This window comes from Rhinolophus ferrumequinum, chromosome 8, assembly GCF_004115265.2.
Source record: "Rhinolophus ferrumequinum isolate MPI-CBG mRhiFer1 chromosome 8, mRhiFer1_v1.p, whole genome shotgun sequence".
NCBI classification, from domain to species: Eukaryota; Metazoa; Chordata; class Mammalia; order Chiroptera; family Rhinolophidae; genus Rhinolophus; species Rhinolophus ferrumequinum.
In genome coordinates this window covers 26,875,903-26,891,479 of record NC_046291.1, presented here as the reverse complement: position 1 = coordinate 26,891,479, position 15,577 = coordinate 26,875,903, and the positions used below count along the sequence as shown (strand labels likewise).

Sequence of the window (15,577 nt, the reverse complement as noted above, 5' to 3'; positions counted from 1 at the left end):
TTATACAAAAGGAAACTAAGGCTCAGAGAAGTCAAACCACTTGCTCAAAGTCACAAAAAGTGGCAAAGCTGGGCTTTGTCCTCATGTCCCACCCACTTAACACCCCTTTTTCTTAAGTTGCCCAAACGGAAATATTTTTGGGACAAAAAAACCTTTCCATAACATCACTCTGTCTTGTTAGGGGGAAGGTGACCTTTCACACTTTCTTTTCCAGAATCTCCAAGCAAAGATTTTGGCCCAACCCTGGGTTTGAAAAAGTCCAGTTCCTTGGAGAGCCTGCAGACGGCGGTGGCCGAGGTCAGGAAGAATGAGCTCCCCTTCCACAGGCCCCGGCCGCACATGGTTCGAGGACGTGGCTGTAACGAGAGCTTCAGAGCAGCCATTGACAAATCTTATGACGGACCTGAAGAATTAGAAGCTGGTAGGGCAACGTGCTTCCTTAAATGGTCTCTTCATCTCGTTATTATCCACGAATCATAAGCTAGAATATGTGTTTAACTATGGAGAAAAATGATTTCAGGATCCCAATTATATTTTTGATATTAAAAGTAATTCATTTTCCTGCTATGTTTTGCCCTTTGGCTTAACGAACATGGAATTGGATAAGGCAATATGCAATTTATTTTACAGCACGAACACTAAAGAAATGTTCTCCTTCACTTTCCTACAAGGACCAACTGTCATTTACCCTTAGGGCGGGAGCACTAAGTATGCATTTCTTGACATTCTTATTGAAGTCATTAGAAGCCGCATCAACCAAGGGACTGGCTGCATTAATTGGGTAGAAGTGGTTGGGTTATTTTTGTGCTCAAAAACCTCTCCTGGAAATAACTCACCCTGTTTGTTTTCCAGCATCTGAGCTTTCTGAACTGATCAAGGTTAATAAGCTGGCTTTCAGAGAGCGCAGTGTTTTACCACATAGCAAACCTTTCATACTAGTGACTAAGCAACCAGTCTTTCCCCACTCCCAACATCAAACTTTGCTTGAAGTCACCAGATTTAAGCAGTTGTCTCTTCAAAGGGTACAAGTAGCCATGTGGAAGGGTAGAACTCCAGAGTGCTTTTATTCATTCTTCTGTGTTTTACATTTTAACTTTTCTTGATATACTAACAGTAAGTGCCCCTGACCATATGTATTGATTTTTTTTCTCTCTCTGTACAGACGGTCTGTCTGATAAGAGCTCTCACTCTGGTCAAGGAGCCCCGAATTCTGAATCTGCCCCTCAAGGGAACGCTGAGCTTGAGGACGTAGAAAATAAAGCCAGGAAAGTCAAAAAAACGAAAGAGAAAGAGAAGAAGAAGGAGAAGGGCAAAGTGAAAGTCAAGGAGAAAAAGCAAAAAGAAGAAAATGAAGATCCGGAAAGAAAAATAAAGAGGAAGGGATTTGGTGCCATGCTGAGGTATGGACTTGCTTTGAAGGCAAAGTTGGTTTTATTTTGTTTTCGTGTGTTTCTCCTGGTGAAATCATTCATTTGTGTGCACTCAGGAAAAAAAACCGCAAGCTGTCCCTCCTTTGGGGCTAACTGCATAAAAATGTAAACTGCGAATGTGCTCGTTCCTTTTCTGCAGAGGCAGAAGGAGCCTTCTTGGGTGGTTCCCGAAACTCATGGTGATGACAGGAAGCTGGTAGAAATCCGTTGTCAAAGGAAGATGGAGGCGGTAGAGGCATGGGCAATGCCTGCAGCCCTTAGTACCAAAGTGTCATGTGGGTAAATGAAATGTCAGTCCTAAATTGTGAGCTCTAGGACACCCCCTTTGAATTCGAGAAGACAGAGTAGATGAACCTCACCCGCCACCCCACCCCCATGATTCTAGGCGTGTGAATGACCTGGCACACGACCACAGTAGCTGTCACTTAGAGAGGCTCTGTGATCCCGTGGAGATGTCACTGGGTCGGGAGTCAGATGGCCCTGGTCGGAATTTGTGACCCTCCACACAGCAGCTACTGGGTTTCACACAAGTTACTTAACTTCTCTGAGCCTTATTTTCCCCCACTTTCAACGTGAAGCTGGCATATCTCCTCTCCTGACACAGTGGCATTGTGACAGGATTTCATGTCCAGTCAGTCCATTGACTAGGCATGACTCAGCAGGGCCCAGTCAGAAAACAACTCTATTTCTTCTCATAAGGTACTTTCAGATATGCTCTGTTGTTGCTGTCACGATGTCCACAATTTGATGACATCTCAGTTCTCTAGCTGATGGCTTTCTGGTCACTTTGGGAATTAAAACAACCTCTTTTGTCAGGGTCTAAACATGGAATCTATTGTTAATCAAAACGTTCTCCCTCCTGCCCTTTGGGCCTCACAGATGGTGGCAGGACCCTTCTGCCTCACAGGGTCTGGAATCGGGGGAGGAAGGGCAAGGACAGACTTTTATTTAACTGGTGTATCTGGTAGAATCCGGCCCCTTTGGTCATTTTCTGAGGGGACTCCCTACTGCACCAATCACTAATGTAGGAGTTTCATTTTTCTCACTGACTTCCTGAGACCCTGTGACCTATAGCCTCCACCTCAGACAATATAGCCCAGGAGTCTCTTTAACCCGGCTGGTAGACTTCTTGGATGGTGCCAATTCGACCTGGCTTTAGTTTAATTTCCTTCTTAGCTCATTAGAATGACGGTCTCTTATACCTTCAAATGACAGAAGTACAGCCTGTTCCCACTGCTCCCCTTCCTCCTCACCCTGTCATAGAGATGTCCTCACCAGCCTGGCATCTTCAGACTTCTCCAGGGCAGAGTCACGCATGACTTTGTGTCTCCCCAGCTCTAAAGCCCGACTTTCCTAAGAATGCTCTTCTGCGTGGGGAAGGCCCGTAAATATTTACGAGTCACCAAGCAAACAGGTAGGAAGTGGGATGACAGTCTGCTTGTATACAGTTGCCTTCAAAGTCTCTGAGTGGTTTTCTCGTAGCCTCCTCATGTATTTTGTTGGGGCTGAGAGATGGAAGCACCCCTTTCCATTACTTTCTTTACTCCTGTAATTCCTCATCACATACAATCTCTCAGTCTCTACCTTCCTCTTCCATGGGCTGAGGTGAGCGATGGGAGGTGATAATTGATGGACCAGTGTGACCACTTCATATTAAATCCTTAGGAGATGTCTCTCTTAAGGATATTGGGGGGTATTTGTCCTCAGATGTTCTCAGTTGCGATTTTTGGCAGGAACAGGAAGTTCTATTTTATATGTTATTCACTTACTCATGTGATGTGGGAGTGTGTGTGTGTGTGGTGTATATACATATATTTATATATGTATATATATATATATACGTACACATATATAACCTACAAAGTGACATAATTTAGGAGACCCAAATACCAGTGATACCAGTGGACAAATCTCTCAAAAGACATCGGTTTGTTTTTCTAATAGACACCGGTTTGTTTTTCTTTGTGGTCTCCGTGGACTCTTTCTTTTTGAAATCTTGAATTTTCTTTTTTTTTTTAATTTTATTGGGGAATATTGGGGAACAGTGTGTTTCTCCAGGGCCAATCAGCTCCAAGTCATTGTCCTTCAATGTAGTTACGGAAGGCACAGCTCAGCTCCAAGTCCAGTAGCCGTTTTCAATCTTTAGTTGCAGGGGGTGCAGCCCACCATCCCATGCAGGAATTGAACCAGCAACCTTGTTGTTGAGAGCTCGCACTCTAACCAACTGAGCCATTCGGCCACCCCTTCGGAAGCTCAGTGGCAGCTCATTGTCTTCAATCTAGTTGTGGAGGGCGCAGCTCACTGGCCCTCCCATATGGGAATCGAACCGGCAACCTGTTGTTCAGAGCTCATGCTCTAACAAACTGAGCCATCTGGCCGCCCCGACATCTTGAATTTTAAACTTGCCCTTTTCCCAGGTAATGATTATAATTGCCAGAATTTATGAGCTTTGGAGTTCAGAGGTTACAAGTGCAGGCTCTGCCTGTGGACTTCTAAGTTCAATCCTGGCTCTTCTTCTTTCTATCTAGGTAGCATTGAGTAAGTTATTTAATCTCTTTATACCTCAGTTTCCTCATCTGAATAATGGAAATAATAATAGAATCTATCATTATTATAAAAATTATATTTGTTTAATTACATGTAATATGCTTACAACAGCACCTGGTCAGTAGGGAACACTCAATCAGTGTTAATCATTGTGGTCGGCAGAATAATGGCCACACACAAAGATGTAACTGTTTGAATCCCTGGTGCCTGTGAGTATGTTATATTGCATGGCAAAGGAGAATTAAGGTTGCTGATCATCCGATCTTAAGGTGAGGTGAGGATCCTGGATTTTCCCCAGGGGGCCCAATGTAATCACAAGAGGCCGAGAGTGTGGAAATGGAAGATGTGACTATGGAAGAAAGGTACAGAGCAACACAGTATGTTGCTGGCTTTGAGATGGTTGGAGGTCATGAGCCACGGGATATGGGCGGCCGCTAGGAGATGCGAAAGTCAGGCAAACGGATTCCCTGGTGGAGAGCCACCAGAAAGGAACACAGCCCGCCAGCCCCTTAATTTCAGCCCGTTTTTGTTGTTTAAGCCACTAAGATGTGGGAATTTTTTAGAGCATCAATAGAAAACTAATATAATTATTATCATAATTATTACTACTTTTATAATATAGTAATTTATAAGGGAAAATGTCCTCTTTAATCTAACGTGTTAAAGACAAAACTTATAAAGATTTAACTAGAGTAATCTATAAATATGAAAACTGTTAGAGCTTCCCATTCTTTTAGGATGTTACTAAATTAAGCCTTAACTTTATATTTTATTTCAGATGATTTGATTCAGCAGGTTCATACTCCATTGCCCGTAATACAAAGCTGGCTCTTCCTTTTGGCGTCCATTACACACTGTATGTTCCTCTGGTAGAAATCACAGGTCCTTCTACATCCTTTAGACATCTAGCAACTTGGGTTTTGTTTCCTTCTACTCTTTGAACAAAATTAAGATCTGAAAGGTGGTGTTTGATTTTATCTCTGGTGTAAAAATAGCAACTGTTTTCCATAGCCTTTTGCATGTGAGTTTGTGAGCATATTGGAGTTGCTGCTACGTGCACATTTTCAACAACAAAGAACACAAAAGCTGTTATCCTTAGACACCAGCTTTTGCTTTAATTCTCATCTGTTGCTCAGATGCTATTGACTTAGTTTCTTTCTTATTTAAAAAAGATTGATTGCTTTAAGGTTCTCTAGGAGTTAGATGTGTGGTTTAAATACATGTTACTTTTTTCCATTATCTGTGTCTCACAGACACTTTCCTGAACGTAGGACTTTAATGTAGGTTGTGTGGTTGTACCGTGCATAGTGACGCCTGGCCAAGTGCGGGAGTGGAATTCTGCCTCCTCCTCCTCGCCAAGCCATGCATCATGGATGTGTGAACGTGTTAACAGTGGCTATCCTCTTGCTTGTAAAAAGCTAAGTGTTGTGTGCTTTTCTGACATTGACTGGTCCATTCATGTTGATGATATGCAGTAGTACACTTCAGCTCATTAGTTAACCTACTCTTGATCCTTTTGAAAAAATTATGGGGGATCTCCTCATTTGTATCTTTATATGTATTATCTGGTTCCTGTACGCTTATGCTTTGCTGATTTCAGCATTATCTCCTTGCGGATTCAGCTATGGCTCTTACACAGGCCTTCATGGTGTGGAAAAATGTGTGGCTCAAGAACTTTGGCAGTTTCCCTGTATCCTCTGTTTGCCCAATATTGACAGAGAAATTTAGGGGGTCAGGGTGCTTAAAGTTTTCCACTGTTGTGTTTGGATTCCTTAAGGCAGTGTGCTCGTCATGGCTACCCTGCCGGAAGACCGCCTGTGGCTCCTTGTAGCCCAAGGATGAAGCTCAAAGTCCCTCAACAGACAAATCCATTGCTGTCGTATCAGTCTTTGGCTGCCTTCCTGGGGTCTAGCAAATACTTCCTAAGCCTGAAGAGAAATATCCTTTGGCTAACAAAATCTTGCCCTGTCTAGAGTGAAAAACCCAGAACTCAGGCCCTGATTTCTTAACGATTTAATACCTTGTTGATCCTTATATTCTTTAAACTGAATTCTGTCATAGATTTGTGTTTAAAATCCATTCTTTTATGTGATAGCGGTTGTTGCCTCCTCTTAAATTTATAGGCCACTCACTTCAATTGTCAACTTTTTCTGGAGCATGAATGGAAAAACCTTGATCTTGTTGATCAAGTACCTTTTTTCTAAATATTCCTGTGTGATTTGGAACCCAAAGAAATTGTGCCTAATAAACTTTTTTTTAATGGATTAACAAAGAACAAAGTGTAAAACCTGCCAACAGAAACTTCATCTCTGTTTTAATATTTGTTCACCCATATTTATTTGATTAGTAACATATCCTGAATGCCTACCCTTTGTCAAGCACACTCATGATTATTCTTCATTTATTCAACTCTACTTAGTGAAGGACTGCTTTGCCTCAGGCACTGTTCTAGGCATTAGGCATACAGCAATGAAGTCCATGCTTTTACGGGACTTCTTTTTTTTTTTTTTTTTTGTCTGAGTACAGGAAGGAAAAATCAAAGACTTTTGAATTTCTTTTGGTGAGTTTAAAACAAAAACAAGCAAAATATACCATAAACATGTAAACAACTTGTAACAATGACTTTCCGAGGGAATGGTGGGACATTTGCCTAGGATACCTCTGGGCCAAAGCATTACCTTCAACTCAAGGAAATCAACAGTCAGTTTATTCTGTGCCAAACAAGCCATCCAGGCTATGGCCCTGGAGAGAATAAACAACTAACTCGAAATAATTGAGATTATTTCAGACTGTGATAGGCGCCACGAAAAAGGTAAGAATCAGAAGGGATGGTGTCGTCTCACCCTCGGTAAGTGTCTATCAGCCTAATAGAGTGTGCATCTGCCCAGCCTACACTGAATTTTCAGCAGATATGTTATCAGAACTTAGCACACTGTGGTTCTAATGCCAAATCACTTTACGCCTGCCCTTATTTTTATTTATTTTTTTTGCAGCATATGAATATGGGAAGGTTATTTTAGAACTAATTTCACATGAAGCTTTAACAAAAAGCTAAACCAAATTGTGTCTATTTTCGTATACAAAGCCCTATTATACTTAAAGTAAACATTCTAAAGAAAGGTGGTCTCTAAGCTAAATGATGAACTTGGTTTGCAGCTGTTTGTATCAACTCTATTCCTCCTAGCCTATCAATTGTATATTTTTTATTGTTTCTTCTTAACTCAACTGATGTAGGTATACCTCAAGGATACACTGGTTCAGTGTCTACATAGAAAAACCTAAACCATGAACCCAAATGACAAAAGTATTTTTAAAAGTCTGGAGGCATCTACTTTTTATATCTAAGCTTTGCAAATCTAAAGCATCTGTGTTCATTTGCTTTATACTAAAACATGCTATATATCATATTGAAACTAGGGCAACTCTATATAATGGCATCCTGTGAATTGTTTTTAAAAGGACACTTCTACACAGACACACACACGCACCCTCCACCACCATCACCACAAACAACACAGACATCACCACTACCAAATTAATACATAACTTAGTTAAAAATGTGTCCCTTACAAGCTCTGAATACGTTAATCTCCAGGACTTTTTCATTAATCCCTTTGAGTCTCAGTCTACTCATCAGTAAATTGGGGATAATAACACCAATTGTTGTGTAAGCACCAATTTATGTAAGCAAAGCTATCAAAGCTATCAGCATAGCGCCTGACTTGGTAGGCTTTACTTCCTGTTTTCCCCCATTGCCCCCACCCCCAACAGCCAATCACATATTGCCTTTGACTTGGAGCCTATTAAATTTCTGTTTTGATTTTTTTTGTTTTTTCATCTCACTATTTTGTATTTCAGGTGGCATGCTATTTTTTCTTTAGCCTGGGCAATTTTGCATAATAAACTACAATAAGTAATGTCATAGCTAAAATCATTCAATCATTGATATTTTATAAGCTTTGGCTCTCCCCTTTCTAAATGTAATTGTGAACTATTTTCAAAGGTTATCTAATCTCTTGGTGGTGCTGAATACAGATAGAAAATGGACTCAAATGAAGAAACATTTTTTTTTCTTTTTTTTTATGTGTTTTAGACCAGAGTGTATGGATGGGTTTTGGACTTGACATTCTTAATGCATGGCTCATAGTTATGTTGTCTTATAATACATTACCCATAAAGATACATTTTGACTTGAGTTTTAAATTAAGTTCTATAGAGACTGAATACTTAAATCTCCAGGGAGCATGACATCTGTCATACATTTCTCCTCTTTACCTTGATCCCATAACGGCTGTTATAGGTCTCATGTACAATAAATGTAATGCAGCCGTGCCTGTCATTACCTCTTTCTAGATAGTGGTTGTAAAATGTCTGGGTATCCCTTCAACTTTATGGGTATGAAGGGTAACCTAGCTAATGTAGCCAGGCCAATGAAATTTTAACAGTCATTTCCCCTAAGGCAAAAGGCCAATAACAGGCTAGAGTTAAGGGGCTTTGCTTCATGAAGTAGAGGTCAGTTTGACACATGAAATTTCAGATGAAAAATGAAAGCCAAAGTAAGTCAAAGTTCTTAATTCAGCTTCAAGTTGGATATAGAAACACATTGAATACGGAGAGCCTTACAAATCAGGGCAAAATGGCTGCAGAGATTGAGCCTGAGAGAAATATATGACTGTGGCAAAAAAATAATTTGCATGTGAAAGGCTACTACGGGTGCAGCCATCCATCCTTCTCCATGACGCTCTCTGATTGCAGAGGAAAAGAAATAGAAGCTGAAAAAAATGTTGGAATTTTGTTACGTTCATTTTTTGTCTTTGGTAACTGAATTTTCTCACCTCACAGTTCATCTTAAATTATTTACTTTCTCTTTCACAATATGCACCATGAATATCTTGTTTCTTCATTTTGTTAATTGCCAATTTTCCTTTGAGCTAAGTGCCCTAGCAATTTTAATTTTTCATTTGAGTTGGGAAGAGTAATGCCCCCCCCCCTTTTTTTATTAGTATTCATTATTATCACAGGCCTGGGCACAGAATGCTACTTTTTATAACCAGCAGTGTTGAGCCCATAATGGAATTGCAAAGTAGAGAGTGTAATATACCAATATTGACTTCCGGTAAACTCAGTGGTGCGATAGCTGATAATATTTATATATTTATGTAATACACGTCGCAGCTTTTGTTCATTTTGCAAATAAGCACCAGAGAGGACAGTTAGCACTACAACATAAGTAGATTGTGAACAGGAGAGTGTAAAGAAGTGAGAGAGAATGCCTATGTGAATAAGGCAAGTGATGTAAAATGATGGAGATAGATGTAAAGTATAGGTTACATTTGGATCCAACCAATTTAGGCTTGTTTGGTCGGCATTTATTTCCTAAGTAGAAGAAGACCCAGAGCCATGTCGGCTACTCCTCTGATGGCCTAAGTGGCCAGCATGCTGACATTGTTTGGTATCTGACTACCATGTTTACCCGAAAATAAGACCTAGCTGGACAATCAGCTCTAATGCGTCTTTTGGAGCAAAAATTAATATAAGACCCAATATTTATATTATATTATATTATATTATATTATATTATATTATATTATATTATATTATACCAGGTCTTATAGTAAAATAAGACCGGTCCTATAGTAAAATGAGACCGGTCCTATATTAATTTTTGCTCCAAAAGACTCATTAGAGCTGATTGTCCAGCTAGGTCTTATTTTTGGGGAAACACAGTTTATTAATGTTTTTGTTTTATGTTTTGCAAATCTCTTTAATGACTACCTTAGTAGAAAATAAGTTAATGACTGTTAAATTCTCATATCTACTTTTTAAAATAACAGCTTTATTGAAAAAAAATTCACATACCACCCCATTCACCTACCATCCCATTCACTCATTTGTAGTATACAATTCAAAGGTTTTTAGTATATTCACAAGAGTTGTACAACCATCACCATAATTAATTTAGAACATTTTTATTACCCCCTAAAGAAACATTGTACCCATTAGCATTCAATCCATATTTCCACTTACTCTCTACTCCCATGGACCTTTCCTAGATAACCACCAAACTACATTCTGTCTCTGTGGATTTGTTGAAAGGCTTGTTTGTTTAAGGTTTTCTTCTTCTTATACATGCACAACTCTCATTAACATTCTGGACATTTCATTTCAATGGAATTCTACAATATGTGGTCCTTTGTGACTGGTTTCTTTCACCTAGCACAATGTTTTCAAGGTCTACCTATTTTATAGTGTATTTCAGTAATTATTTTTATTGCTGAATAATATTCCATTGTATGCATATATCACATTTTTTTATCCATTCATCAGTTGATGGACATTTAGCCGTATCTCCACTTTTTTGACATTTAGTAATGCATATATGAACATTCTTTTACAAGTTTTTGTATAGATATATATTTTCATTTCTCTTTGGCATATGTCTTGGGACAATGGGGCATATGTCTTAGGGAATTGCTAGGTCATATGATAACTCTGTGTTTAACATTTTTTTTTAATTTTTCAATTATAGATGGCATACAATATTATAATAGTTTCGAGTGTAAAACTTAATGATTGGACATTTATATACCTTACAAAGTGCTCACCCCGATAAATCTAGTACCCATCTGACACCATACATAGTTATTACCATATTATTGACTATATTTTCTATGCTGTTGTTTATATCCCCATGACTATTTTTATAACTAGCAATTTTTACTTCTTAATAATTTTTTTCAGCTGTCAGGCATATCTGCAAGTTTGTTTATTCTGTTTTTTGAATAAGTGTTCATAGAGGAACTAGGGGTGTGGATAGAATTAATTAGTATAAAAATGGATGGATAGCTTGTTTTCAAAATCATTTTAAAATCTGATTGCTCTCCATCGCCTTCCCTTCCAACCCTATGTCATCTTGATTACTCAGTAGTTCGGTTTATGACTGTCCAAAGCAAGATGATTTTCTCATACTTATCACAATAAAATGATCACATAGAGTATCAACTGAAAGCCTTATTTGTTTAATTAAGCTTCTCTTCTCCTCTTAATATGCATGCACTACTCTCATTAACATTAATGTGAATTATGAAAGAGCACTGAAGAAGAATAGACCCCTTTATCTTATTACTTTTCTTGGATAATAAGGTTTAGATTTGGTAGCAGATCAGAACAAAAGTCCAGTGGAAAAAAAAATTGGCTTAACTTTTAGAGAAATTGATGTGTTAAAAAGAACTTTCACAGGTAAGAAAGTGGAAGATACAGATTAATAAATAAGCTTCATTAACATTTAACATGAAATCTTTTAAGATGCTGGATTAATAAAATGCAAAAGATTTCCTAATGGACCTATTTGCATGCTCATATTAAATAGCTAATAAAATATTATTAATAACAGGTTTATTCATATATATATATATATATATATATATATATAAATACTTATAAGTTTCTAGTTGGGATTTATTTGCCTAATTTGCTTTATACGATGTCCAACACAATGTCATGTCCTTGTAGCATGTTTACTTAATACTGTTAGATAATGACATATATAGATTTAATAATTTGCTTGAGGGAAAAAAGGGATTAGTTCTTTGTTTAGCACCTTTTATCTAAGAACTTCAATGTAATTTACTAACATCCATATTCAAGGTGCATGGGAGATGAATGTGGCCAATAATAGCTTTACTTTGCAGAGAATGAAGAATGAGACATTTAGAAGTGAAACAGACTGTGTAGAGCCAGGCTTGGAACGAATATAATACCAAGACCCATCTTGATCAATGCTACTATCATATTAGCATCTAATAATGCATTGACACCAGCCATAATTTTGTGTATACTTTCATACACCCATAGTAGAACCCATACTCCTTTATTTTTGCTATTCATTGGATTTCTGTGTCTTAAATCAACACACAAAACAGTGATTTAATAACATGAAATGGTCACAATTAAGGGAAAAGACTTGAATCTTTGTCATAAGAACTGTAGCTGTTTTCCTCATAGAATAAGATAGAGGCTTCCCAGAACAATTATAGAGAGATACAGGAGATACACAAATTGAAAAATGGATAAGAGATATACAAATATTATTGGATTGCACATCTAGGACTATTATCTCAGCCATGCTAAATAATATCCACCAGGATTTTGGAGACAATCCAACTTTGCTTTTCCAGCTAGCTGCTGATCATTTCTGCATGGTGGCCCTGCCTCAACCTCAGCTTCAACATGTCTAAAATCTAATTCATCATCCACCCATCTAAGTCACCAGCTCATCCTGACTTTCCTAATTCTGTTTGAGGCACTGCCAGGAATCCTATGACATCCGGATGCCTCCCTCTTCCCATTCCCACCTTCCATCAGCCAGTAATCCTGTTGATACTTTCAAAACGTTCTCTCTTGCATCTGGCCTTTTTTTTGCTTTTCCACTACCAGACTCTAATCACGGTCATTGTTATTTATAAGTAGATTGTTTCAACAGACTCCTAACTGATTTGCCTGCTTTCTTCCTGTCTTCATCCTAGGCATAGCTATCAATCATTCCTTCATTCAGTTATCAGACATTTAGTGAACACCTGCACCGAAATGCACAGTACAGTGGCAAAAAGCAGACTCCCTGGAGTCATTCCCCTCAAGTTCAAATCCTAGCTCTATTTCTTTCTAGCTGTCGATTCTTTAGCAACTGCTTAACCATTCTGTGCTTCAATTTCCTCTTGTCTGAAATTGGAATAATAATAGCATCTACCTAATAGAGTTACTTCGAGAGTAAATGAGATTATATATAAAAAGTGCCTGGCACATAGCATGTTCTTAAAATATAACCTATTAATAGTATGCTGCTCCCGGAGCTAAGATGATTCCCAGTTACCTAGCTAGTCGTTCTCAAAAATCCCACTGTGCTTGAGATTCATCTACAGAGCTTGTTAAAATTAGAAACCAAAGGATCAGAGATTCTAATTCATGAGGTTTAGGGGAGAGCCTGGGAATCTCTGATGATTCTGATGCAGCCAGTCACAGGAATCTCTATTTGGAAACTAATAATGAGTAACATTCAAACTGTTTAGTTTGGTATTTAATACCTTCTGTTTTCTTATCCCAATTCATGTTTCTACCATTGCTTTTACCGTTCCTGTCTGCAAACTCACTGCTCTAACCAGTTTACTCAGTATTACCCAAAACTATCGTTGTGAAGCCCTAAGATTGCACCCTCTCTAGGATGACTTCCCTCTCTCTCTTCCCCTTCTTTCCCCTCTCCTCCCCTCTCCTCCACGCCTCTTCTCTCTTCACCTCCCACCTTCCCTCTCTCTTAGTTTTGCCAGACTGCTGAAACCCATCTTAAGCCCCATCTCCTTTATGAATGTTTTGACTTCCATTACTCTTTCTCATCAAAACTCTCCTACTCCATGCCTTCTTGTGTAGGGCTTCCTATAGGCCAGCATGGTTTTTGCTGTAGGTTTTATATGTCTAGCTCATGTCCTTAATGGGATTGTGAATTCCTTTAAGCAAAGGGACCTCCTCACATTGCTTTTCACCGTTTTGGCCCTTAATAAGCTCTGCTGATTGACTGGCTTATATGGTGTGCTAATTGGAGTAGACTTATTTGGATATTAAAGTGTTGTGCCATTTAGTCATTCTAGATCATAGTATTAAAAGTAATGAAAACGGGAAACGTTTCAAAAATAAGAAAGAGGGTGCACTGCATTGGGAGTTAATTATTATTATTATTTTTTAATTTCTGCTTGAAGAAAAACTTGAAGGATGAATTAACTGGTAATAGTAACCAGCTGTTATCCATCTCCACTGAGGTCAGTGCTAGAGAAAATGGGCCAAAATCACTATCAGAAAAAAATGAGGTTAGATATAAAAAGAAGATGGTTGTTAAGCAGTGGAATGAGGTTTCTGAACAGGTTGCAGAATTGACCTCCCCAAAGTACTTTAAAAGTAAGGAGGATAAATATCCACCTGAAATAAAATGAAAAACTGTGCCAATCAATTCATTACTTGAATATCTATTAAATATTACTCTGGGGAAACCAAGAAAAAAATTACAACATGAACCCTTCATTTAAAGTCATCTAATTAAGATGACCCATAAATATGAAATTATTAGCAATGAAAGTAGGATTTACAGTTAAGAGCTAGATTGTGAGGCTATGACCATAATTGTGGTTGTAGTTCAGATGAATCCCCTCCAATCCTTCGCTATCTATCCACCCGTAAAAAACTTACCCCAGGCCTTTCTTAAATGAATGGATTTTCAGTATCTCTTTCCAAGCTGCTTTTCTAGGTTGAGTGGAGCATCCCCAAGCTTTTCTGAAATAATTTATTTAATACTATCAAGCGAGCAACTGCTAATTATCCAACAAGCATGTTATGATAAGTGTACAACCAATCTTTTATTATTTTTTTTCCTGACATCTTGTTTCATTCGTGCAACAAATATTGATTGATTGCCTAATAAGTGGCAGTCCCACTGCTCCGTTTGGAACTACCCAGAAGGAGCAAGTCAGATGTGTTCTCATGGTTCCCGTAACCTTTCCTCAAAATGTGGGGCACAGATGTTCTAATATTAAAGTGACGTAAAATTTACTAAGCTCCTGTTAAATAACCAGAGCATCCCTGAATCCCATAAAGCTATGGTTAAACCTTAGGTAGTGTAGTTGCCAAAATACTGAATAATGAGGTGTCTTGATACCTCACTCGACTGTGTAAGTGCCTTCTTGAATGGAAGTGTTTCTTTGAGTGGGAAATGCATACTTTTTATACACTTGCAATATGTGCACAAATTATCATTATGGTGATCACCTAGCTGGCCATTGGCTGGAAATGGTCATAGGGTGGATCTGTCTATGGACAAAAATAGATAAGCGTTCGTTATCTGAAAAGTCAGTTTCACAAGGTGAAATGACACTGAATTGAGGGAAATCGCCCAGATTATTAACCTTTCACTTACCAAAATAGAAAATTTAGAGGCAAAGTGAAAAATTTTGGCCTTTAAACATACTGATACTCAGCATGTTCTTTGGTCAGCATTAGAGTAACCAGTTTATCCCAGTCTGAGAACTGAAAATCCCATGCCCAGTGAAACTCCTCAATGTTAAGCAAATCAGGACAGTTGATCAACCTAGTCTGCATTCCCAGGGTGATCAACTGTCCCAAAGGATCGTTGTCTGCTTCTTCCCTTCCTCCCCTCCCCACCCTTTGTTTATGTGGTGCTGTGTAGTAATAAAAATTTTTTGAAAACTAAAACACATTTAAAAAGTAATGATTTTAATACCACAAATTTTTAAAAATCAGTACTACACATTTAAAATATATATAAAAGAGTGGACGCTATAAAAGAAAACTTGAGTGAGCTCTTCTGTTGTCTTACTTTTTTGTGCTGGCTTTAACCTGAGCTGCTATCTATTCTCCTAAGGCTTTTTAAGTATCTGAAAAAGCCACATAGCTCCAAAAATCAAAGTAGAAATGTCTCGGCAGAGAATGACTAAAAGTAGCACCCCACTTGCCAACAAAAGAATCCTTAAAAATATTCTATAATTTAAAACTCAAGAAACAGAGAGCTGGAGGCAAATCTGCCAGAAATAACAGTTGTGACT

General features: G+C 38.3%; 1 protein-coding gene across 1 annotated transcript in view; it reads left to right on the top strand.

Moving 5' to 3' along the window:
- The window catches only part of PARD3B (par-3 family cell polarity regulator beta), a 939,210-nt gene that overhangs the window by 668,301 nt on the left and 255,332 nt on the right, over nucleotides 1-15,577 (top strand). Inside the window, exons 17-18 of the mRNA XM_033112382.1 lie at nucleotides 215-421; nucleotides 1,163-1,400. Coding sequence (XP_032968273.1) covers nucleotides 215-421; nucleotides 1,163-1,400 — 445 coding nt within the window. The remainder of the gene's footprint in view (nucleotides 1-214; nucleotides 422-1,162; nucleotides 1,401-15,577) is intronic.